Source organism: Poromitra crassiceps (assembly GCF_964638095.1).
Source record: "Poromitra crassiceps genome assembly, chromosome: 20".
In the NCBI taxonomy this organism is placed as follows: Eukaryota; Metazoa; Chordata; class Actinopteri; order Beryciformes; family Melamphaidae; genus Poromitra; species Poromitra crassiceps.
The window spans coordinates 9,129,096-9,155,989 of record NC_139637.1 but is presented as its reverse complement, the minus strand read 5'-3'; the positions used below and the strand labels follow the sequence as shown (position 1 = coordinate 9,155,989).

Genomic DNA, 26,894 nt, shown 5'->3' with positions numbered 1-26,894 from the left:
TTTCTGTGTCAACAGAGACTCTGTTGTGTGTGAAAATCCCAGGACATCAGCAGCAGGTTCAGAAGCACTCAAGTCTGGCACCAACAACCTAAGTCACTGAGCACATTTTCCCCATGTATCTGCATGATCGTATGCATTACACTGCTGTCACATGATTGGCTGACTGGATAATTGCATGAATAATAGGGCTGTGGCGATTCACTTATCTCCCGATTCGATACTATCACGATACTTGGGTGCCGATTCGATATATATTGCGATTCTTAAGTATTGCGATTCTACGATTATTGCGATTCGATATTACGATTTATTGCGATTTTTGTTTCTTTTTTTCTTTTCTTTTTCAGTTTGTTTGCTTTTTTACACTAGATTAGAACATGGGAAAAGTTGAATCATACACTAGAGACTGTATATTATATATCATGAGTAGGGCTGGGCGATATAGTTAAAAACAGGGGCGGACTGGGATCATAATTCAGGCCGGGCATTAGATACCAAGCAGGCCAGGCTGATATGGGCCGACGCGCGTGAAATTTGTCCGTTTGAAGCCCAATTTGGGCCAAGTCCAATTTTACAATGAGATGCACCCACTTTAACCCTGAAGTGTAATTATTACTTCAGACTAACTAATAAAGTAATAAACCCACTAGTAAACCAGTAGGCGGCGCCTGGCCTGCTGTTCAGTGAGTGGCCTGACTGCGGGCACCCAATTTTTTTTTTTTTTTTTTCGATTATCGATTCTGGAATAAAAGATCGATTCAAAAAGTCGTGACATTAAAAATCGCGATACTTAAGTGAATCGATTTTTTCCCCCACCCCTAATGAATAAGCAGGTGTCTTCCTAACAATAATTCCTAAAAATGACGAGGAACTGCAGGATATCAGGTGTCAACATCCTCGTCCTAAAACCATAACCTTTCCTGTCGTTGGTTCAAACGATCTCCTCGCTCCTAAACAACCAAACAACCAGCCAAGTGTGTTCATAAATAGGACTGAGACTCACATGTTCATGCATCTAATGGCAGTTATGTGGTGACGACATGTTGAGTTCATGTCCTTGTTCTCAGCGGCCAAAACAAACCCGACGAAAGGAGGAAAAAACCACTCCACCACAAGTGAACAAGCATCTATCTGACGCAGGTCTGCTGGGAACTGAGGTAAGGAGGACACCGCACGCACAAGACACACATATGGGCAAGATCAACACTTAACACAACATTTTCCCATCTGGTATCACTTTACATGACATGACGAATGAACAGCTTGCTCTTCTGTTTCAATATGGCCCATCAGTCCACTGGACTCGTCATCATCATCTTCATCATCATCATCATCATCGTTCCACGGGACTAGTCACATTCTTGGATTTGGATGAAGCCTTACAAAATAGCAAGAAAAACAGTGTCCAGTCGTCTACTTGCAGTAGTCGTTTGTAGTCTGCTGTATTATTGCCTATTTGAGTCCCAGTTGCCCCAGTGGTCTCTCAACATCACTATTGTTATTCTAATGATATTTCACTACTGTCTCATTACACTGTAATTGTGGAAATTAGTGAACTGGAATGCAAAGGGTGTCTGGTTTCTTTCTCTCTCTCTCTCTCTCTCTCTCTCTCTCTCTCTCTCTCTCTCTCTCTCTCTCTCTCTCTCGACACAGAGAGCTGTTGTGACGCATCTCATGTTTGTGCGTGTCAACAAAACAATGAAACTCGACACCTCCCCAAATACTGTTGGGGATAGCCTCTGACGCAACACACCTTCTAGACCAGGGGTGCCCAAATTCTTTCCCATGAAGGGCCAAAACTCAATCTGGGTGGAGGGCCGAGGGCCAAAAATAAACGTTGTGGAATTACATTAAAATGTATTGTTTTATAGAGGTTGTTCTATAAAGGTGTTGTGTCTACTGTCTATAAAGGTGTTGTGTCTACTGTCTATAAAGGTGTTGTGTCTACTGTCTATAAAGGTGTTGTGTCTACTGTCTATAAAGGTGTTGTGTCTACTGTCTATAAAGGTGTTGTGTCTACTGTCTATAAAGGTGTTGTGTTGTGTCTACTGTCTATAAAGGTGTTGGGTCTACTGTCTATAAAGGTGTTGTGTCTACTGTCTATAAAGGTGTTGTGTCTACTGTCTATAAAGGTGTTGTGTCTACTGTCTATAAAGGTGTTGTGTCTACTGTCTATAAAGGTGTTGTGTCTACTGTCTATAAAGGTGTTGTGTTGTGTCTACTGTCTATAAAGGTGTTGGGTCTACTGTCTATAAAGGTGTTGTGTCTACTGTCTATAAAGGTGTTGTGTTGTGTCTACTGTCTATAAAGGTGTTGGGTCTACTGTCTATAAAGGTGTTGTGTCTACTGTCTATAAAGGTGTTGTGTTGTGTCTACTGTCTATAAAGGTGTTGGGTCTACTGTCTATAAAGGTGTTGTGTTGTGTCTACTGTCTATAAAGGTGTTGTGTTGTGTCTACTGTCTATAAAGGTGTTGGGTCTACTGTCTATAAAGGTGTTGGGTCTACTGTCTATAAAGGTGTTGTGTCTACTGTCTATAAAGGTGTTGTGTCTACTGTCTATAAAGGTGTTGTGTCTACTGTCTATAAAGGTGTTGTGTCTACTGTCTATAAAGGTGTTGTGTTGTGTCTACTGTCTATAAAGGTGTTGGGTCTACTGTCTATAAAGGTGTTGTGTCTACTGTCTATAAAGGTGTTGTGTTGTGTCTACTGTCTATAAAGGTGTTGGGTCTACTGTCTATAAAGGTGTTGTGTCTACTGTCTATAAAGGTGTTGTGTCTACTGTCTATAAAGGTGTTGTGTCTACTGTCTATAAAGGTGTTGGGTCTACTGTCTATAAAGGTGTTGGGTCTACTGTCTATAAAGGTGTTGTGTCTACTGTCTATAAAGGTGTTGTGTCTACTGTCTATAAAGGTGTTGTGTCTACTGTCTATAAAGGTGTTGTGTCTACTGTCTATAAAGGTGTTGGGTCTACTGTCTATAAAGGTGTTGTGTCTACTGTCTATAAAGGTGTTGTGTCTACTGTCTATAAAGGTGTTGTGTCTACTGTCTATAAAGGTGTTGTGTTGTGTCTACTGTCTATAAAGGTGTTGTGTCTACTGTCTATAAAGGTGTTGGGTCTACTGTCTATAAATGTGTTGGGTCTACTGTCTATAAAGGTGTTGTGTCTACTGTCTATAAAGGTGTTGTGTCTACTGTCTATAAAGGTGTTGTGTCTACTGTCTATAAAGGTGTTGTGTATACTGTCTATAAAGGTGTTGGGTCTACTGTCTATAAAGGTGTTGGGTCTACTGTCTATAAAGGTGTTGTGTCTACTGTCTATAAAGGTGTTGTGTCTACTGTCTATAAAGGTGTTGTGTCTACTGTCTATAAAGGTGTTGTGTCTACTGTCTATAAAGGTGTTGGGTCTACTGTCTATAAAGGTGTTGTGTCTACTGTCTATAAAGGTGTTGTGTCTACTGTCTATAAAGGTGTTGTGTCTACTGTCTATAAAGGTGTTGTGTCTACTGTCTATAAAGGTGTTGTGTCTACTGTCTATAAAGGTGTTGTGTCTACTGTCTATAAAGGTGTTGTGTATACTGTATATAAAGGTGTTGTGTCTACTGTCTATAAAGGTGTTGTGTCTACTGTCTATAAAGGTGTTGTGTATACTGTATATAAAGGTGTTGTGTATACTGTATATAAAGGTGTTGTGTCTACTGTCTATAAAGGTGTTGTGTATACTGTATATAAAGGTGTTGTGTATACTGTATATAAAGGTGTTGTGTCTACTGTCTATAAAGGTGTTGTGTCTACTGTCTATAAAGGTGTTGTGTATACTGTATATAAAGGTGTTGTGTATACTGTATATAAAGGTGTTGTGTCTACTGTCTATAAAGGTGTTGTGTCTACTGTCTATAAAGGTGTTGTGTCTACTGTCTATAAAGGTGTTGTGTATACTGTATATAAAGGTGTTGTGTCTACTGTATATAAAGGTGTTGTGTATACTGTATATAAAGGTGTTGTGTATACTGTATATAAAGGTGTTGTGTCTACTGTCTATAAAGGTGTTGTGTATACTGTATATAAAGGTGTTGTGTCTACTGTATATAAAGGTGTTGTGTATACTGTATATAAAGGTGTTGTGTATACTGTATATAAAGGTGTTGTGTATACTGTATATAAAGGTGTTGTGTCTACTGTCTATAAAGGTGTTGTGTCTACTGTCTATAAAGGTGTTGTGTCTACTGTCTATAAAGGTGTTGTGTATACTGTATATAAAGGTGTTGTGTCTACTGTATATAAAGGTGTTGTGTCTACTGTCTATAAAGGTGTTGTGTCTACTGTCTATAAAGGTGTTGTGTCTACTGTCTATAAAGGTGTTGTGTCTACTGTCTATAAAGGTGTTGTGTCTACTGTCTATAAAGGTGTTGTGTCTACTGTCTATAAAGGTGTTGTGTCTACTGTCTATAAAGGTGTTGTGTCTACTGTCTATAAAGGTGTTGTGTATACTGTCTATAAAGGTGTTGTGTCTACTGTCTATAAAGGTGTTGTGTCTACTGTCTATAAAGGTGTTGTGTCTACTGTCTATAAAGGTGTTGTGTATACTGTCTATAAAGGTGTTGTGTCTACTGTCTATAAAGGTGTTGTGTCTACTGTCTATAAAGGTGTTGTGTATACTGTCTATAAAGGTGTTGTGTCTACTGTCTGGCCTTTGTTGGTCATAATAACCATCTCATCCAGCTGATGACAAACAGTGGCACGAACAGCTAGCAGCATAGTCTGAAGCTCTTCCAACCTTATCTGCACAACCAGGTAACATACAGGCCTGTAGAACCACATACAGCACAACAGAACCATACAGGCCTGTAGAAGTGCATACAGCACAACAGAACCATACAGGCCTGTAGAACCACATACAGCACAACAGAACCATACAGGCCTGTAGAACCGCATACAGCACAACAGAACCATACAGGCCTGTAGAACCACATACAGCACAACAGAACCATACAGGCCTGTAGAACCACATACAGCACAACAGAACCATACAGGCCTGTAGAACCACATACAGCACAACAGAACCATACAGGCCTGTAGAACCACATACAGCACAACAGAACCATACACACAAACAATGAATCACCCAATAGGCAATATATGGCTATAGAACTTGTCCAACCAGCATATGGAGGGTTTAAAGGAAAGGGGGGTGACATTTTCCTAATTTTGTAGCAGAGCAAAAACAAAATGACGATGGCTGCGTTTTTTTACTTCATACTTTTACAGAGATTAAGATTCAGAAAACTGCTATTCTATAAAAAGATATATTTAAATGTTGGACACGCGAGTCATTTTTTTATTTTAAAATGTCACGTATGTGCTTTTTGCACCAAACCTTTATTCTAGTTAAGGTGCTGATCTGTGTCACGTGCATTTGAAATAGCTGTATCGTTATGACGATGGTGTACGGTTGTTGTTTCTTGTGTATTTATAAAGTAAATGAGGTATGCAAGGCGATATGGTACAGTACGTCCGGTGTATTTCCTGTATACCGGACGTACTGTACATTGGTACTCACCAGCTCCTGGTTGGTGGAGTTGGAGTCGTCCGCGGGGAAAGGGATGTAGATGGCTAAGGCCACACAGTTGGCAAATATAGACAGCAGGATAAAGATATCAAAGGGTCTGGAGAGGAACAGACTGTTAAGGAACCCAGTTATCATAAAAGCAACATAAAAGTTGCATAGCAAAGAAAAAAAAAAAAACATAAAAGCAACATAAAAGTAAAATAACTGATCTGGTGCTAACCAGCTCTCAATATAACATGGTCATGTTCATAAGCCTTCTAGCACGCATGGCTGGTTTGATTGATAGTGAGTGATTCATGATTCATGATTATGATTCATGAGATATTATATTATTATATATTATTATATATATATTTATAATATATATATAATATATATATATTAATATATGTCCGACTCAATATATATATTATTAATATGATTATATTATATTCAGATATTCATCAGATATATATATATATGATATCATTATTATGATTATTATTCATGATTAAACTGGAAGCAAAACATGAAAGATGTTATGCAGCATCTGCATTTGGAAAGAAAAAAAATAAGTTTGCACTGAGAGGGGGTGAAAGCAGATTTGTCCAGATCTGGCAAAACCTTTTTAGATCACGTCAATGAATGATACGCTTACCCCTCCCACAAACTAGTCTAGCTCAAATATGAGTCACAAAAATAAAATGGACCTATTTGACATCCTACCAAACACTTGTCCACATTTTTCTTCGATAAATCGAGAAAATAATCGACAGATTAATCGATTATGAAAGTAATCGTTATTTGCAGCCCTACTCTCACAGATGAAAAGGCTGCTTCCATTCCAACAGCACAGATTAGAGTAAATCAGTGACTTATCAAGCGTTTCCTTCAGTCCATCCATTCACTAATCTACCCTCCGATCCATCCATTCAGCCATGCATCCATGATAATCCATTCATGCATCTATCATAATCCATTCACACATCCCAGCATGCAACAGGCTGCAGGATACTTCCACTCCACCAGGCTGATGGCGGCCCTGCGGATGGGGTTGTTGAGCGTGAGGCAGAACAAAGCTCTGGGCGGCCTGCTATTGGTCGATCCTCCCTGCTTCTTGCTCTTGGCGTACTGCTGCCTCTTCCTGTGCGACAGCGAGCCCACCGGGGGCGCCGCAGGGCCGGCCGACGCCGACGCCCGACGAGGAGTCATTCCGTTCTTGGGGGCGTCGCCCTGGGCTTGGCGAGCGGCGTTAATGGCAGCGTGCCAGGAGAGAACCGGACTGATGGCGGAACCGCCGCCGCCACCGCCACCGCCACCGCCACCGCCGCCGGGACCATGAGCGCCGGCGTTGGCCTCGAGGAGGCCCAAGCCCGAGCCCACGGGCTTGCCGGTGCTGGACGGGGCCTGCGAGGATTCTGGTTGGTGGATCTGGTGCAGGTGGGTGTGGCTTTCTGACCGGAACGCCGAGGCGTCACCAGAGGGCGCGGCTCTTTTGCTGCTGGCATACTGCGCCCCTGGAAAGACAGAGCGGGAAACAGAATATTTATATTATTATATATTTATATTATTATAATATTTATCAATCAAGTGACTTCAACGTTCTGAGCACAACTTTTTGATTCGTGTGTAAAAAGGTGTGTTCCAATCAAACTTGTAAGTCCGGAATTCCCAGCTGCTAGTTCGGAAATACAATATCCATGCAACAACAGCTATATCCACAATGATTTTGCAACATTAGCTAGCTAGTTAGCATGGGCAATCAGCACCTTGCAACTTTTAACTTTCAAAGTGATATGTTTAACCGTTTCCCACACAGATGTTTCATCGTTTTAAACCTCCTAAATATAAGGCGAAGAAGACCATGCAAGCATGTATGTTGATCCTGACAGGTATAGGCTCATAAGAGAGGAGTGTTTTAATCTTGCCTAGTGCTTTTTTTTGGTATTTGCTGCAAAAACAATTGCATATTGGGACAACTAAAGTTGAAACTTGAACTTGAATTTGAGGATAATTATACACCGAGATGGGAGAGGATGAGATGAGATGAGGATGAGAGAGATGAAATGGGAGAGAGGCAACAGGAGTAAACTGAGAAGAAAGTGAGAAGAGGCAAAAGAAGACTGGTTTGAAGGGAGGGAGAGAGCGAGCAGGACAGGGCGCATGAATGAGAGTGACGGAGAGAGAGAGAGACAGAGAGTCATTAAAATCAATGCGGCCGGCCAGTGAAAAGGACAGTAGGCAAGTGCCCTTGACACAGTCTCTTCTGCTCACTGTGGCTCTACAGCAGCGTCACATCAGAGCCCACTGTCACAGCCAGGCAACATCTCCCATCTCCCAACAAGCCAAGCAACATCTCCCATCTCCCAACAAGCCAAGCAACATCTCCCATCTCCCAACCAGCCAAGCAACATCTCCCATCTCCCAACAAGCCAAGCAACATCTCCCATCTCCCAACAAGCCAAGCAACATCTCCCATCTCCCAACAAGCCAAGCAACATCTCCCATCTCCCAACAAGCCAAGCAACATCTCCCATCTCCCAACAAGCCAAGCAACATCTCCCATCTCCCAACAAGCCAAGCAACATCTCCCATCTCCCAACATCTCCCATCTCCCAACAAGCCAAGCAACATCTCCCATCTCCCAACAAGCCAAGCAACATCTCCCATCTTCCAACAAGCCAAGCAACATCTCCCATCTCCCAACAAGCCAAGCAACATCTCCCATCTCCCAACAAGCCAAGCAACATCTCCCATCTCCCAACAAGCCAAGCAACATCTCCCATCTCCCAACAAAAATACTTCTCAAACGCAGATCAAGAAGACCCGAAAAATGCCAGCCATCCTCTAGGAGAATGCAGGTGGCTCGCCATGAGAAACAGATATCAGTGCATCATCCAATTCTCATCCTTGTTCAGTGAGAGAGTCTTGATGCAAAGTTTATATCTAAATGCCACCAAATATAGGAGAAGATGTAAATATTAAGAATGATTTTGTTAATTTTGTCTGCCCATCCCCTCCCAATGTCTTATATTGTTGTATATTGACTTCAATTATATTGAATGTATTGAATTGCTTTCATATGCTATGCTAATATTACATGCTATTGTTTATGTGCAAAATCTGTAGACTTGTCTGTCTATTATCCATATTATTATCCTGTATCCTTTGCAAATGTCTTGGCAACATGAATCCTTCACAATAAAGATCTGATCTGAATTTGATTAAATTTGGGAAAGAGGGGGAGAGAGAGAGAGAGAGAGAGAGAGAGAGAGAGAGAGAGAGAGAGAGAGAGAGAGAGAGAGAGATGCAGCCCCTGCTCAACCAGTCTCTCACAGTCACAGAGGAGATGAGGAGCTATTATAACCAGAAAACCATTCCTTTGGTAGCTCATGGAAACACATGATGAAGAAGTGGTACAAGGAAGAATAGATGCCTGTTGGTGCACAAAAGTCAAGACACCCTGCAGCCAGATACCCTGAAGTGAATTGAAATAGACTTAAGACTGAAGTTGTGGATGTAGCCTAAAGTAAACCATGGTGAAATGTGGCTAGAAACAAAGTATTAGGCCTGTCACCTCCCTTCAATTCCCCCCAGTTTTAATCTTCATAAGCAGGGTGCACTTATTTTGTGGACAACATCTCTCCTCATCCGCTCATCCGCCCTTTAGTCTGATGACGAGATGACAACATCATCCTAAGTGCAATGACCGGCGGTAACCATTCCGGTAGCCTACTTACAATGATGATGATCACATCAGCCCGTTTCACAATTATGGGATGCGAAGCTTTGGCTGCAAATCTGCAGCAACAATTATCCCAGTAACTGATAGCTGCAGAACATCTGTTGACACGACCCTCACCTTTTGTTGCCGACTTTATTTAGGCTTTTCGAAATAGTTCATCACTCATTTAACCAGTTTAACTAAACATTACATTATACATACATTATAGACATATATAGACATTATAACTGCAGCAAGAAGCTTAATAATGTGATCTAGTAGCCTAGCCTACATGAAAAGTTGGGCAAGTGTCGCTCAGTTCATCTGTAATTAAGCGCACAGACTCGCAGACGCAGCATCCTGCATCCTGCTGTCTCTAATGGCCACAATGGTTTTAGGTTACAGCGATGAAAGCCGTTTCTGAGAAATTAGCCTCAACTCATTTCCCAACGGATTTGATCAGAACAGCTGCCAGCCATGTCGCCAGGCATCTTCAACATAAGCGCTCAAACTCATTCTGTGGACTGAGAGAAAGAAAGAACGAAAGAAAACGAATTGAGGCAGACGCTATATGCAACCCCAAAATAAGCACCCAATAATAACCCTCTCCAACTGATGTAATTGTTTAATTTATTTATTTATGTAGGCTATTTTATTATTAATATAGTTTACCTTCAGACTGTTCATCTGCTCCTTGCATCCTCGTATCCACATTGAAAAATCCGTTTTAAATCCAACTCATGGTCGGAAAAACAACACGAACAAAAACAGATCTCGACGTTCAACGGGCGCAGGTCGATCGAGCTGCTAACCTGAATTAGAAACTGTTGCGCCGCGGACGCAATCCCTGCTGCGAGAAGCGCCGAACATCTCCGCCACATCCGGGTCTCTGCCTGCACATTCACGGCAAGTGGACGCGCTGACAGCAGCAGTCAATCCACTGCTGTCAATTAATGATGTCTCCGGCTGCCTGGATAGAGATGAGCCTCGATAGAAACAAGTTGGAGGGTAGGAGGACAGCCTACTCTACTGGATGATAGAGACTGGACAGACGCGTGACGCCTATATTATTAGCCTAAAATAAATATGATTCAAATAACTTGCTGAATCTCTCTCTCTCTCTCTCTCTCTCTCTCTCTCTCTCTCTCTCTCTCTCTCTCTCTCTCTCTCTCTCTCTCTCTCTCTCTCTCTCTCTCTCTCTCTCTCTCTCTCTCTCTCTCTCTCTCTCCTCGACCCTCTTCCTCTCTCTCTTCTTGTTCTTGGTCTATGATGAGGCAACGATTTTTACTTTAAAAGAACTGGGGGGGGGGGCTGATATTATATAGCCTACAGTCAATGGGGGGAATATATATCTGAATAGACCAAATCACCGTGACGTCACCATGTAAACAAATTTACTTCCGGGTACCACTTGGGGAAGGCGGCAGGTTTAAATGTGCGTGTTGTCAAATAAATGCTGTCAAACCCTCTCGTTGTTTTCAGCCGACTACTTTCAATTTAAATGGTTAAACGGTTGGTAAACATGCTTGTCCGACGTATCTAGCCTTTCTTCTGTGTTTGTTTTATGTAGTGTTAGCTAGCTAATAACGTTTGTTCGTCTGTCAAACTCGCTGTTTTTTGCAGTCGTTAACGTTACAGAGTAACCTCGCGTCACCAGGCTCTTCGCTCTTCTCGGCGAGAAAGAGCCTGGTACAGACAGAGATACTGACGCCACGTCAATTTAATTTAGCTTCAAGTCTACTCTAGTCTGGTCCAACAGGTAAATTAGCTAGTCTGGTCTCCACTAACGTTAGTGAAAGTGTTGTTATGAATGATATTAAACAACAACACAACACGGACGAACCATTTTTGTCTTCTTTGTCTGTTTTTGTCTTCAACATGTCAGTTTATGCCGTCCACCGCCATTATAATGTGTGGACCTCAGGGGTACCCGGAAGTAAATGTAAACATCCCGGTGATTTGGTCTATAGAAGCCCTCATTTTTTACCTCCTGGTCAGAGATGCTGCAGGTGAAATATGCATCCAGTAATCAGTGGTGTTCATCAGAAAGTTGTGGAAGAATTGTTAGGTTTATTGGAGGATGGCAGTAGCCGGCTATATATATCACACTTTCCTCTACGAGTCAACATTCAACAATCAATGTCCTGCCTTCTTCTTAAAGGCAGCTATTTGAAGTGACTTGCAGCTACTTACCCTGCAGGGGTCTTGACTTTATAGGCCTAATAAACGGCATGCTGTCACCTGGCTCTCTTCTCGGGCCTCATAGCGCCGTTTTATTGTCCTCCTTTCAAACGAGTCGAATTGAAATGATTTGTCGGAGGCTGTGTTGAGAGGTTACCAGAGGATTACCTGTGCCTAGAGAGGATAAGCGTTTCACAGTAGCAGGTAATCCTCCAATTATAATCCCTGGCTGCTCCAATGTTCCCTCGACAGAGGCAGGTGAGGCAGGCAGCTGCAGCTCAACTGGTCTGGCTCAATTCAACCCCAATAACTGACCAGAGAAATTAGCGTTTATTAATAATAATGAATTATTCGTGCTCCAAATGATTCTCTACAAATGTAGCCTGCCTATAGGCTACAGCAGTGGATCCCAACAAATTGGGATAAAAATAATGATAATATAGGCTAAATGACACGTTCAGAAATCTGACGAATCCACTTACAAATAGCTCACTGAGTGACACTGTCGAGTCTATAATGTTTATGTTGTTATGCATGTGTGGTTCTCATGTTGTTCCACCAGACGGCGCTCTCGGTTTGTTGTTGGGATATCAGTGCCCTGTCTTCTTCGTGGGTAGCGAGTTCGGGAAGGAGACCGGAAGAATCTCTTGGAATCATCCCACATTTCGTAAAATGTTTATAAAAATAGTTTTACTGGTTCAAACCAAACAGTGATGCAGATATATTTAGAATCGCATAACATTTCACTGGGACCAAAACGTAAAAAAAAAATGCGGGTTTGAGAAAATATTTTTCGATGTTGTTTTTTAGTTTTGGTCCGAGTGAAATGTTCTATGGTCTCTCCCGATTATAGCGTTAGCTGAACCGTTTGGTTCGACGAAGTATTAAATATTTTATAAGCATTTTACGAAATGTCTATGGGAAAATAAATTGCGGATGAAAATCTCTGGTACCTACCTGAAGCAGGAAGTGACGTTCCACTTTGCCTCTCTCTCTAGCAAAAGTACTGTTCACTGATACCCGGACAGTATCACTGCGCCACCTTGTGGGGGTTATTTAACACATAGGCTCGCTCGTCTAATTTAAAAATACCTGTGTATTATGATTCCCCTCATATTTCTATTAATGCGTCTATGGAAATCCTAGCGCCGTAGTTTTTCTTGTGCTTCACTCTTTTTTTAGTAACCTATAGTCTGCTCTACGCAGCAGATTTGGATTCATATCCGCGGAATAAATAAACTATTGGGAACCTTTCTGACAGACGTGTTTTCCGGGGACAGTGGAAAATAAGTGTCCGCAGAAATCGGTCCGTGCGGGAGCAACAACAATCACATCCAAGATGGAGACCGCTAAAGCTGGACACCTCATGAGCTTAGCTGCTCTACAGAGACAAGACCCGTATATAAACAAACTACTTGATGTTACCGGGCAGGTAGCACTCTACAACTTCAACTCCAAAGCGAATGAATGGGTAAGGCTGCCAAAAAAATCGACCCGTTTCGTGTTGTATAGCCGTCGAAACTATCTAGCTAACGCTAAGTGCCCTTGTAGCATGCTAATGCTAGCACCTCGCTAACAACAACAAAACAGGACTACCCCTAGCCTCAACGCGAGACTCTTCAGTCACTGAACAGTCTCGCGTTGAGGCTAGACTACCATGTGTTCAATGAATGAAGTAGCGTTACATCGATAGTACCAAAGACGTCATCAAACACGCTATTTTTGACACAAGTGTTTTTGTTTGTGTACGTCATAACGTTACGTTGCTAATAACAGTCAACGCAACGTTAGCTTGTTTACTTATGTTCAGCCCGTCGTTGTAACGTTATGTTTTCTGCTGTGTGTGCATCTATTGACTGATATTTTTCATTTCAGGAGAAGACCGAAATCGAGGGCACCTTATTTGTTTATGCCAGGTAGGTACTTACGACAGTGACCCTTCAACGAAGCTAAATCAAGTTATAACGTTAACATTTCTATATATTATATTGTAACGGGTTGGGTTTGTGTGCTGCTGTTGTGTGTTGTACTGTTCTGTGCATGGGGAGTTACGGGGGTCTGTGAAGGCGACATTTAGCCAGTGGGGGGGGGGTGAGAGAGGGATTCACCTGTGATTGGCTGGGGGGAGGGGAGCTGTGAGAGCGGGGGACAGCTCGGGGAGTTGGTGTGTGGAACCTGAGAGGGAAGGTTGTGTGGGAAGAGCGGAGAAGCTAGGAGGAAGCTAGCAGGGTTTTGAGTGTGTGTTGGGGGTTTGTTTTGGCGTGGGCTACGGCTGACAGTAGCCCCGGACCTGTGTGTGATAAAGAATAAAGTGCGGTGACTAGATCCTGACTCTCGCCTCGTTCCTGACAATGCTACACTGGCGTCAGAAGAAAAACTAACGACTGGAAGGCTCGAGCGCGACCTGGCGTTAGCGGTTAGCTGTTTGTGTGCTAGCTGCTACAAGGACCACGTGGAATGGTGCGCAGAGAAGAATGCCTGTCGGTGGACGGGGGGGAAAAGGAACTACCGACCCCGGAGTTTAGCTCGGTACTTGCTAGCATGGAGGGCCGCCTGAAGCAGGAGCTCAGCGCGGTACTTGCCGACGTGGAGGCCCGCTTGATGCAGGAGGTCAGACGGCTGTTGGAAGCGAAGCCTGCCTGGGCAGAGGGGCTTATGGAGCTACTATGGGAAGTCGCGCAGCGCGGAGAGAAGCGGACGGAGGAGCCGCAAAGAGTGTGTTGGACCTGTGGAGAACCGGGCCACGTGGCGAGGTGGTGCCGCAGCGGTCCCGGGGGACAGACGGGGTACGCGGAGCAACGATACTGGGGACGGCCAGGTGTCTGCTGCTCGTGCGGAGCCTTCGGGCATCTCGCCAGGGGGTGTCCGGAGGCTGTCGGGGAGCAGAAGACGGCGGGAGAGGAGAGACGTGCAGGCGGCTGGCAGGTGAGACTCTGCTGGTCGTGTAAGAGGCCTGGACATTTGGCCAGAGACTGCACTGAGACAGTGGAGGTCAGGGAAGAGACACGGGTTGGGGAGAGTGTGGAAAGCCGGGGGGAAGAGAGTGTTGTGAGGATCGGGAGAGCGAGGCTCATATTTCCAGGTGAGCAGGTGTCGCTACTAACGCCGGAGGGACCGGCACAGCCGAGCTGCGCTACGCCCCCCACGGTTGCTGTACGGGAAGCCGAGGTGGTGGTCGCGGCCGTTTGTGTTCTCCCTGCTGTCCTGAACACGCCGCCCCCTGGGGGAGGGGGACAGGAGGACGAGCGTGGGCGAGAGGCGGAGAAAGAGGGGGAGTGTTCAGATGTGGACCTGGCGGGCGAGGACGACATGGCCATTTGGTCGGTCGAAGCGGAGGAGTGGAAACGCAGGCAGGCGGAGGACGCGGATATCGGTCCGGTGTACACGTGGGTGGTGGCCGGACGCCGGCCCCCTGTGGAGGAGAGTCACACGTTTTCCGGTGCCACGAAAGGACTGTGGGACATGTTTGCGAAGCTGCGTCTGAGTGAAGATGGAGTTTTGGGGAGGGGGGAGCACGGGAAAAGAGGGTTCCAGACGGTTGTACCCAGCTCCCTCCGAGGGCTGGTACTGCGGTGGGCGCACAAGGGCCTCGGCTGTCTCGGGCATCGCGGGCATGAGGAGACGCTCCGCCGTGTTCGTGGGGGACACTACTGGGGCAAACACAAGGAGGATGTGCGGAACTACTGCAGTGCGTGTGATGACTGTGGGACACAGGGGGGGGCTGAGGAGAGTCACCCGGCGGAGGAGTGACCCCACTGGGGGGGGAGAGGGACTTGTGTGCTTCTGGGGGGCCAGAAGCTTTGATGTGCGGGGGAAGTGTAACGGGTTGGGTTGTGTGCTGCTGTTGTGTGTTGTACTGTTCTGTGCATGGGGAGTTACGGGGGGTCTGTGAAGGCGACATTTAGCCAGTGGGGGGGGGGGGGGTGAGAGAGGGATTCACCTGTGATTGGCTGGGGGGAGGGGAGCTGTGAGAGCGGGGGACAGCTCGGGGAGTTGGTGTGTGGAACCTGAGAGGGAAGGTTGTGTGTGGGAAGAGCGGAGAAGCTAGGAGGAAGCTAGCAGGGTTTTGAGTGTGTGTTGGGGGTTTGTTTTGGCGTGGGCTACGGCTGACAGTAGCCCCGGACCTGTGTGTGATAAAGAATAAAGTGCGGTGACTAGATCCTGACTCTCGCCTCGTTCCTGACAATGCTACAATATATAGACGGTTTTCACCAGCTGCAACCCCACAGCACTTCCTTTTTCTCAGCTTCTTCTTCTGTGTTTTATGGTGGTTGGCATCCTTAAATGTTGCATTACCTGAATTGTATCAGCTTCACAGCTAACTATTTACAGTGTCCACTTTCTCAGCTGTTAAGGGGAAAACACTGACAAAGCTTACGTTTCTATTTGTTTATTTTTGCTATAAGTTTAAATGTAAAGATAGGCCTATGCGTGCAATAACGTACTGATAGTCACTAGTCAGCTTACTCTGTAACATGTAGCTTTTATTAGCCTCTCAGGCTAGCTCCGGACCAGACAACAACGCTTCCTACTACCCAGCGTTTGCACGTCTTTCTGACAGGGGTGGTTGTTATGGCAACTGTCAACAACAACAACTACTACTACATACTACAAGACATAAAGACCGAAATAGGCTACGTTGTTACTGTGTCTGTCGGAGACACGGCCTAACGTTAACATTTAATATGAGCCGAATATAAGCCTGCGCTCAGCTATGTATACAGGAAGTAAACCGGATATTCGGCTGGGTTGTGACGGTTGTTATTGTTGTCAAGTTAAAACTGTCTATATAGTTCAGAGAATCCCTGATGCCAAGTCAGCAAATACGTCGTGTGAGCTTTTTTAAGTGGAAAGAGATGAAGCAGAGGAGAGTACAGGGAAAGAATACAGCATGGAGACTAGGGATGGGCATTTTAAGCAATTTAAATACTCGAGTACTCTCCTTCTATTATGAACGAGTACTCGAGTACTCGCGCGCGGGGGGGGGGCGGTGGGGGTCTATGTGATTACTATGGTAATAACGGAGCAGGGGTAATCTGCTGTGTGTGGGGCTGTTCACACATAACGTTTGCATTTTTGCATGGAGAAAGCGTTAACCTGGAGCATGTGAGTAGAGGGACTGACTGACTGACTGTGATATTAGGTGAGGTGACGCTAAGCTAACGTCTAAAGCCTACCTCAGACAGCATCTCCGATGGTTGGATGGATGGCATTAGCGCTTCGGAGCGGACAATATTGTTGTGAAACAAGCGAAGGCTCAATTCCAATACATGTCGATTGTCCAGTATCATCCATTTTACTTTATGATCACTGTTACACTAACGTAAATCCACGGCTTACAAGGTCCGGTGTTCTGCCAAAAAGTGAAAACTGACCACTGACCAGTGTGATTAACGTTACAGCTGCAGCTAAATAGTGATCACCATGAAACGATTGTCTCCCAAAAAGCGATTCTTTCTCCACATTTCTTGTGACTAACGTTATAGGAAACGACAGTGTAGTCGGTAAACTACTGCAAAGTTGTGAATTAGTTTTATCGGGCGTGCGCTATGAAGAAGCGTGCATCTGTCTCCTTCGGGAGCATATCTTCAGCCACCATTTTCGGGATGAGCTGGAAAACTTCCGGTTAAAACTTTCAAAATAATGTTACTTAAACAAAAGTAAATAGCTTATTGATGCACGTTGGAGGAGAAAAGGGTATTTCAACGAACGAAGCAGCAAACCTTGTATCAAAATACTCGTTGTGATGTTATATGGCGTGAAACTATGGCTGTAACGCATTACTCAAAATCAATAAGGTTACAACTCACGTTACAATAAGCCTTGTATTTTGAAATCAACAAAGCGGATGACGTACTTGTACATTCTGGCTGACTTGACGCCCGGCCGTGCAGTTCATGCTGCCAGATCCACATAACGATGCATGCGTAGATTTAGACCATTTTTAAAGGGGTGGGGAGTGGGGCGAGTACCCGGACAGCGGAAACGTTACTCGAGTACTGACGTTATGAACGAGTGCTCGAGTACCCGAGTACTCGCGCCCATGCCTAATGGAGACAAGACAGAAGAGGGCGCCACCTAAACAAAGGCTAAGGACACTGAGAGAGGGAGACAGTAAAGAAAATCCCTGCAATTGGAGGAGAGTGACGAAATGCAATCTGTGGTAAGAATAGGACACCTTATGTGGACAAGTAGTATTCCCCCCCCCCCCCCCCCAAAGTGTATAAATCCCCCTGACCCCACCCCACCCCCCACCCCCATGTGAAGCTTTGAACGGGGGACCTCCCTGAATTTCAGGCACTGAACTCTGGATTGGTTTAGAATTCACAGGTGCTGTTTTGGGCAGTAGAAAGAGCTCATCAAGAGCTTTCATGCTGTATATAACTCATTTTCGCCCAAAATGTCACACCTCTCTGATTCACACCCCTCTGATTCTCACCCCTCTGATTCTCACCCCTCTGATTCACACCCCTCTGATTCTCACCCCTCTGATTCTCACCCCCCAATGTAATCTTTGTCATTTTAGGTCTGCCTCCCCTCACCATGGCTTCACCATCATGAACCGATTGAGCACGGAGAACCTGGTGGAGCCCATCAACAAAGACCTGGAGTTCCAGCTGCAGGATCCCTTCCTGCTCTACAGGAACGCCAACTGTGAGTAACTTGTAGAATAGATCAAACAGTAGATGTCAAACAGACTCGAGTGTGGACACACACACATTCGTGTGCCGACGGGGATTGAAATCGGGTGTACTCGGATGTTGTTTTCTGATGTCTCAGACACAATATCTTTAGTATTTTGGTGTTTTTATAAAAGTAAAATCCATTGAAATCTGCCTCTAGTAGCCATGCTTATCCCCCCTCAGTTATTTAGGTTTTGGTTCTTCTTACAGCTGATTATATTTGGTTTGTTTTTTTCTTTGTCTGTGTGGCAGATATGAAATATGCATCTGTTGTGTAGATCAGGAATCAAAAAGTTGAGACAGCTACCCTAAAGTGTGATTAAGTACAGCAGGCAGCTTCCTCCCACAACACCAAGTCGAGGTTCTATCAGAAGTAACATAGAGCTTTCTAGTCCCTACTGGTGAATGAATCTTTTCTATAGTGTATAACCAGAACCGCCGAATGGGTGAATTTTAGAAGAGACGGTTTCCACAGGCCACACATTATACACTATCCTCTCTCTCTCTCTCTCTCTCTCTCTCTCTCTCTCTCTCTCTCTCTCTCTGTCTCTCTCTCAAACACACACAGCACACACCCACGAAGCTACGTGGACCTCTGAAAGCAAGCACTGAGCAGATGCCTTCAAAAGGGTTGAAGTTCACCATCACACACACACACACACACACACACACACACACACTGTTGTCACACACACACACACACACACACACTGTTGTCACACACACACACACACACACACACACACACACTCTTGTCACACACACACCCACACACACACACACACACAGCACACACCACAGTACCTCTGAAAACGCTGAACAGACACCTCCTCAGGGTCCTCTGAAACACTTCTCTGCCCTTTTGCCTGAAGTCATTTTGGGGCGGTGGAGTCAAATGGAGCAAGAAGACTTCTTCTGAATAGTCTCTTCCACCCATGACCTCATGCAGGCCAACCAGAGTCCAGCAGATTCAGCTTGGTTTGGCCCAAGTTTGGCTCATTCTGCACTGGGGCAAAGGGTTTAAACCAACTGTCAGGGGGGGGGGGGGGGGGGGGGGGGCTGTCAGTATTGATTGCAGAGTCCAACCACCTCTTGAGCAGTTCACGAGAAGAGTTGGACAATAGGAGGAGTAGTTTGTTTCCTCAGTAAGGAGCGCTGAAGTTCCTCAGATCTTCAGGAAGTAGTTGACAGCGCTGCCGCCCAGGTGATCGATCAGCAGTCTGAACAGCAGTTTGATCAAGGCAGGGAATAAGGAATAACGGGATTGCTTTCCTAGTTGTTTGCTAATCAATAAGAAGAGCGTGGCGAGGGACAGTGTCAGAGTAGACGGCTCCCCCGCTGGAGATGGTTTGCACAGCAGTCTGGCTGGTATGGTAGGCATGATGGACTTCCTCATCGGTGCCCAGGCCGGCTTCGTTTTTCCCACAGCCTCACTTCAGTCCGAAAGCGGGTGTCATTTTAATGACTCTGTCTGGTTTGACTTACAGGCAGATAAAACCGGTACAACAGCCAATCAGACAATGCTAGATGATATTCTTCAAGTTGTGTTAGAGGGGTATCGTAGTATTGGCAGTGTCCCGACAATCCCCTTCTCAGAAAGATTGCTGCTATAGTTTCTCTCCGATGGTGCCGCTCCTGGTTTTGATTCCAGCTGTTGGTTTTGATTGCCCGTCTAGTTCCGTCGCTTGAGTTTTCCTCATTTCGTTTCTGCTCTTTTCGACGACACAGTCCTGCAGCTTACTGGCTAAGCCTCCTTTGCTGCTCAGAAGTTGCTTTGTCAGCGTGGAAGAAGCTGCCTGTGTGTTGCTGCTGTTAAGGTGTGGTCCTCCCAGACTGCTGGTCCTCGGAGAGAGCGCTGTGTCTTCTAGTTAGTCCTCAGACTCCTCCCCCTACTCTGACCTAGGATGAGAGGAGGAGGGAAGGAAGGAAGGAGAGAGGGAGCAGGTTAGAAGTGATAGAAGAGTAGAAAGGTCTGGATATAATATAAATGTATAAACTACTTAGGATAGGAACATTAACAATAGACTTGTATAAGATCATTGCTCAGGTGATCTGACAGTAAACATACTGATGTAGTCTGAAATACTAGCATTACTTTAAACACTTTTTGATCTGTGGTTACTAGTAACGGTGTCCAACTTTAAAACTTGGGCCAACTGAAATTCATGTCTACATTGAAATATTAATTTTGCTGGCTAAACGCACCGTTGCAAACGCTGCACACACAAACACGTGTTTACAGGCCTCCAGATGCCCCTGGGTAGATGCAGCAGGGAGGCAAACACTCAGGTTGCTCGGTTACCCCAGCCTCTTGAGGGACCTTGAACGCATCATCACAACATGTATGTAATGCTGTTATTGTCGCAAACGATGGTGTTTTATTGAAACGTGCCGGCACATAGTGAGATCATTCTCATTCTCAAATCAAATTTGCGGGTGTTTCCAACAAGTGGTCAGTTTACTTTGGCAGCAGTGGAAGGGATGGGGATTATTGATGACTTGTTACTGAGCCCATGAACTCATATTCTTCAGGCACTTTAGTCTCTCAGTCTAGTTTAAACTAATCCACTCTCCATTCAGTTTGTCACACAAAACACAAAGATGCACTTTGTCGCCGTTGCAATGAATTATGGTCATTGTAGTCCATTAACATGCTTTTGGTGCTTGGCACCTACATTGGTGTGTATATCACCAGCTTCATGCATTGTGGCACCCCAAAACAAAACAATCTTTAGTGGGCTGTATAAATAATCATAATTCAAAATGATAATTTAAAGCCTGATCATGTGATCACAGTATTTTGTCTTTATGGTTTTCTTGCAGTGGGCATCTACAGTATCTGGTTTTATGACAAGAAGGATTGCCAGCGCATCGCTCAGTTGATGCTCAAGTAAGTGGGTCTGTATATTTCTGTTCAGATCAGATAGGGTTCTGTTCAGATAAGATAGGATTCTGTTCAGATCAGATAGGATTCTGTTCAGATAAGATAGGATTCTACTGGGGGGTACGGTGGCGCAGTGGTAAGCGCTGTCGCCTCACAGCTCGAAGGTCCTGGGTTCGATTCCCACCTGGGACGCTGTGAACGCTGAAGGAATGCGTGCCCGTCCGTATGTCCTCGAGTGCCCACCGCCCGGGTGGGGTCGTCAAAAGGGCCTTTCTGTGTGGAGTTTGCATGTTCTCCGCGTGCCTCCCGGGGGTTTCCTTCATATAGGAACCCCCTTCACCAAAAACATGCAATATCCTGGTTGCTGATGTGGTTCCTCCTCTGGTCGTTATTAAGGGCGCCTGTTCAGAGGGAGGGGAACTGGTTGGAATAGCGTGAACCTCCCACGTGCTATGTCCTACCGGTGAAGCTTCCTCTGTCAGGTGAAAAGAAGCGGCTGGCTAACTGCCCATGTCTGACTGCCCATGAGGAAGCATGGAGCCGGTTTCGGCTCTCCCCAGATCGGCAGAGGGTGGAGCAGCAACCAGGATAAATAAATTAGATTTGCACTAATGGGGGATAAAAATTGGATAAAAAACGGGGGGGGGGGAGATAGGATTCTACTTTAACACATGAATGTACGGGTGAGTTGTATAAAAATACCCATACAGTTGTCATGAAAGGTGAAATTAGCTATACAGACCAAGACCATTTTTTTTATCCAGGCTGTAAACATGTTCATTTACGCTGTAAAGACGGGCATTTTAACATGGGGGTGAATGGGGATTGACTCACCCTTGCACCCTCCCCAGGATTGTGAAACAGGAAGCGGACCATGCCCAGAGGGAATCTCCAGAGAGGCGGGCAGCGTCAGGGAGGACCAATGGGGTCGCAGAGCCACGCCCCATCGACATCCTGGAACTCCTCAGCAAAGCCAAGGAGGAATACCACAGAGTAAGAAGGCCACACACACACACACACACACACTGTCATACTGTCCAGTTGTCGTCTTTTTCTTCTTCTGTTATTTCTTCTTCGGGACCAACACAGCAGAATCGAAGGCTTTGGATCAACTCATGTATCAAAGCTGAGGGTTTGGATCATATATAAAGTGTGAGCAAACACACAGCATCTGTGGCCCCCAGACACCCAGACAGCAACCAGACAGCACCCCATGAGGCAACAGAGGGAAGAGTAGATTTTATTATTATGATGTTGCATACAGTACCTCCCACTCACTGACTGAAATACGTGCACATTCATGGATCTGACTCAAACGCACAGACATGTCTTACTCTGAGATTAGATCTGATTAAATCCTGGATTATTCCAGGTGTGTGTGTGTGTGTGTGTGTGTGTGTGTGTGTGTGTGTGTGTGTGTGTGTGTGCGTGCGTGCGCATTCCATTTCCAATTGCCTAACTCCTGCTGTTCATCAAACTTTCCATCCTTCTAAATCAGAGGTTCTCAAATGTTTTTCTGACAAGGACAAGATAGAAAATATACCGGGGACCCCCTCTTCTGATTTACAATTTTGGGCTAAGCTTAATTGTTTCCACGGTAACGTGCTTGACTTTTAAATTGATAGGTTTGTTAGATTAGAATGTAATCCATGAACCATTTTAGATTTAAAGCATAAAATATTTTTGTTCAACTATGAAGCTTTTGCAAAAAACACGTTTTTATTTGTATTTTCCTGAAAACTTTTCACGGACCCCCTGGCAAAGTGCCACGGACCCCAGTTTCATTCACTGTCATGCTGTGTTGGGACTATTCTTGAAACATAGAAAGTAATATTTGCGGTGTGTGTGTGTGTGTGTGTGTGTGTGTGTGTGTGTGTGTGTGTCATTCAGAGTCAGACAGGAGACACGGATGCGTCCGCTTCTATGGAGCAGAGTATGAAACCGGCTGTCAACGCTACTGAGCATGCTCACAGCACACCACAGCCTGAGCAGGTACACACACACACACACACACACACACACACACACACACACACACACACTTACTTTCTACATTCAAGGTAGGGATGTTCTTCAGAGCCTTCAGACACACATTTGACTTTAGGACATCAAAGAACACAAACTACAAAACAGGGATGACAACGTAACATCTCAACATACAGGTAACTAGGCACAGCAGCAGGTTAGCATCAGGATCATGATGCAGTATCTTCAGTATTACAACGCCAGTTCATTCATCTGATTCATACTCGATATATTTCCCTGACAGCATCCCTGCTATCAGTTTCTCACAGGTGTGCTCTTTTCCCCAGCAGACTTCTCATACAGGTGTGAAGCAGATCACCGTTGAGGAGCTGTTTGGTTCTTCCTTCCCTAAGGACCCCTCTCTGCCCGCCATGCCCACTCCGAGCACCACAGCACAGCCGCACCAGAGCCAGCCTTATCCCCCTCCGGCCCACCTGGACCCTCTCCTCCCTCCCCACCTCACGGCACCAGACCCCGGGGCCAACCAGCGCCACCTAGCCCCCGGCCTGCTGCCACCCCAGGTCTCCTACGCACTCCACCCCAGCCCCGTTTTCCAGTCGGTCGGCCCCAGGCCAGAGCCGCATCCGCGGTGCTCCGTCTCCCCGCTCATGGTGCCTCTGGGTGGGTCAGAAACTCGCGCTGCGCCCCCTGGTCCCGGGCCACCGTCGTCGACCCCGACGGCCTACTTGGGACCGGAGATACTTGGCGCGCTCAAACCCGCCGTGAACTCGGACATCCACAGGCCCATGCTCGCGCCCAACTTCCTGCCCAGCACATTGGTCCCGCCCCAGAGCTTCCAGGAGCCAATGGGGAAGGCCCTTCTCCTGCAGGGAAAGGAGGTGGATGTGTTTTCTCAGGCCCAGAACCTGATCAAACCAATCCCTGTGAGTTTTGTTTTGTTCTCATGTATGTCTTTCCCCTTCTCTCTGAAGAAGATTTAAAAAAAAGACACGCACATCCAAAAACCCACTGGGTTGGGTGCTGCTGGATCAAAACAATACCTGACAATGAAAAGAAGTCAGATCCGCACAGCTTTTATTTGGTTTCCCCTTCTCTCTCCCTTCCTTTCCTCAGGCTGTTCCCATGAATCCAGGTCTTGTTCCTGGGGTGGGTCCAGGTCTTTCTGTGCTTCTGTCCCCCAGCGCCTTTCAGCATTCTGTGAACAAGTCAGCAGTAGCAGCATCAGTGCTCCATCCAGCCCCCTCCGACCTCTCATCCAGTTCTTCAGGTGGTGTTGAGCCCCCCCAAACAGCCTGCAGCAAGACACAGCTACAGGACACTCTAATACACCTCATTAAGGTACACACTAGGGTTGTCAAAAGTATCGAAAGTATCAATACTGAACATTTGAATCGGATACAGTACTCATTTGCAACAGTTTCAGTACCATCAGTGATTTCTTTTAATGAAAAATCAGATTTTTCCCTCCCTATCATTGGTGGGTATCTGTTGCTTCAACAAGCTAAACGTGTTCTGATAGGCTGATGGCGAGAGCAGAGGCTAATCTGCTGTCCCAGTTCAAAGTTTGATCAGGTCTAGATTATGGAGAAGTGTGCGTCTGTCCGTCCATCTGTCTAACTTTATTTTTATGCTTCTTGATGTGTCATCATCCCCCCTTTCCGTGGTATCAAAAATTGTATCGAGTATCGATATTTTCCTGGGTATTGGTATCGAAGTAGAAATAATAGTATTGACATACATTACGTCATTTGGCAGATGCTTTTATCCAAAGCGACTTACAATAACACATTTTTGTCAGCAATAGAGCAATCAACTATGCAGCACAGTCTATGACAACTACAACTTCTGAAGGAATAGTGGTACAAGTTTAGTTTAGGTTAGTTTTTATTTTTATTTATTTTTTTAAGAAAAAGAGAGAAAGAAGTTAGATCAAGAAGGGCCCAGATGGAGCATGAAAAGGTGAGTCTTTAGTCTTTTCCGAAAGATCGGCAGTGATTCAGCCGTCCTGACCGAAGGTGGAAGCTTGTTCCACCATTGAGGTGCCAGGGACGAGAAGAGTCGAGATCGGGATGAGCGACTTTTGAGCGCCCGTAGCGAAGGAGGGGCGAAGGGAGCGCTGAGAGGTTTGGAACCTGACCATAGATTGCAGGTACAGGGGAGCTGTCTGGTGTACTGCCCTGTAGGCCAGTACCAGTGTCTTGAATTTGATGCGTGCCGATGGGTGTGTGTAAAGGCATAAGAAGACACATCGTAAGGGATCCAGCAAGCGGGTCATTATTGCTAAATAAGTTCTGATCAAGGGGCTCGGCTGACTGTCCATTATCCCACTCATCACACGGCTACATACAAAAGTACTCCAGAGCTGTAACCATGGAAACCTCTGTAGCTACCATCTATGGGCTGTGCTGAAACTGAACTGTAATCATAGCAACGCAAACACATCTGATAAGATTGCTGTTCATCGTCTCAGCAGCAATCAAAAGTTTTGTGCTCCATCATAGAGAAATCTATGACAAGTTTCTCATCCTAGTATAGTGACTGTCAGCCATAGAGCCAAGGAGGGTTTTTTCCACACAACGTGACCAGACTTCTTGACTGAGGAGTGATGTGATGGTTACATGTCAAACAGACAATGCCTTCGTTTGCCAATCTGTCTAAAAACAGTTTAATTTACATGTTGTTTCATGCAAAAACTTTCTGTGAAAAGGCTGTCAATTGAATGAAAAATCATTTTAAAGATCAAGACTGCACACACTCACATTAACTATTTCTGTGCTTCATTCTCTACCTCTTGCTGTCCAGAATGACCCAGGCTTCCTCAGTGCCATCCATGACGCTTACCTGCAGAGCCTGTCCCAGGACTTCAGCAACATCAAGCTATAGCCCTGCTTCAGCGTCAACCACTCTCACCTACAATACGACCCGGAACAAGACTCCAATCACGACCCGAAACAAGACTCCGATCATGACCCGAAACAAGACTCCGATCACGACCCGGAACAAGACTCCGATTACGACCCGAAACAAGACCCCGATCACGACCCGGAACAAGACTCCGATTACGACCCGAAACAAGACTCCGATCACGACCCGGAACAAGACTCCGATTACGACCCGAAACAAGACTCCGATGACGACCCGGAACAAGACTCCCCAATCACGACCCGGAACAAGACTCCCCAATCACGACCCGGAACAAGACCCCGATCACGACCCGGAACAAGACTCCCCAATCACGACCCGGAACAAGACCCCGATCACGACCCAGAACAAGACTCCGATCACGACCCGGAACAAGAGCTGCAGCACCACAGCCCATCAGTCTGGGACCCAATGAATGAACAGCTAGACTCAGGCTCAGTCAAACTCGTGTTGTGTGCTGGCCTAACCCCAGAAACAAGCCGATGGTTTACCTTGTGTCCTGACACACAGTTAAACACTGCCCCCTACCTACCGCATACTTTCCAACCATGTCAGCAGCAGCTAAGAGCTAAGAAGTCCGACTGGTAACTCTTGGGACTTCTAACATTGGGAAGACGAGACTGAAGAGACCCAGAAGTTCAAGTGCATCCAGCAGCTCTTTGACATGCTGTACAGCACAACTCTGCAAAACCCATGTATTCTTCTTCAGTGCGTTCTAAGGCTTGCAATAGCATCTCCCTGCTATTTAACCCAACCTCACATCTGTTTGCTTGTTGAGTCTTGACTCTATGTGCTGTTTAATCACTTTAACCTGGCCTACAAGTATCGAAGGCAGAACTACTGAGCGAGAGAGGCGTCTGGCTTCATGTGGTCCCCGAGTCCACTTATTTGACCTTCCAAGCTCTCTGGGCAGGAAGATGATCTGCCCGCTATGCCCTGGAGTCCTCCTGCTGAGCTATGCCCTGGAG

The 26,894-nt window shown here is 45.7% G+C and overlaps 2 protein-coding genes across 2 annotated transcripts in view; one reads left to right on the top strand and one right to left on the bottom strand.

Moving 5' to 3' along the window:
• Positions 1-9,970, bottom strand: part of LOC310794674 (voltage-dependent L-type calcium channel subunit alpha-1D-like) — a gene marked incomplete at both ends in the record, with an annotated part of 130,160 nt that extends 120,190 nt beyond the window's left edge. The window contains 3 exons of the mRNA XM_083656674.1: positions 5,559-5,664; positions 6,562-7,063; positions 9,943-9,970. Of these exons, the coding sequence (XP_083512800.1) occupies positions 5,559-5,664; positions 6,562-7,063; positions 9,943-9,970 (636 nt within the window). The remainder of the gene's footprint in view (positions 1-5,558; positions 5,665-6,561; positions 7,064-9,942) is intronic.
• Positions 9,971-12,754: 2,784 nt separating this feature from the next.
• LOC310794677 (mRNA-decapping enzyme 1A-like) lies at positions 12,755-26,008 on the top strand. Its single transcript, XM_083656677.1, has 9 exons — positions 12,755-12,922; positions 13,327-13,367; positions 17,978-18,105; positions 20,958-21,024; positions 21,870-22,011; positions 22,909-23,010; positions 23,334-23,927; positions 24,118-24,342; positions 25,807-26,008. The coding sequence occupies exons 1-9, from the start codon at positions 12,791-12,793 to the stop codon at positions 25,885-25,887; spliced, it is 1,512 nt and encodes a 503-aa protein (XP_083512803.1). The 5' UTR covers positions 12,755-12,790; the 3' UTR covers positions 25,888-26,008.
• Positions 26,009-26,894: the final 886 nt, after the last annotated feature.

Coding starts and splice junctions, on each gene's coding strand:
- LOC310794677 (XM_083656677.1), top strand. CDS start 12,791: ATGGAGACCGCTAAAGCTGGACACCTCATGAGCTTAGCTGCTCTACAG. Junction 12,923..13,326: donor ACTCCAAAGCGAATGAATGG/GTAAGGCTGCCA, acceptor TTTTCATTTCAG/GAGAAGACCGAAATCGAGGG. Junction 24,343..25,806: donor CTCTAATACACCTCATTAAG/GTACACACTAGG, acceptor CTTGCTGTCCAG/AATGACCCAGGCTTCCTCAG.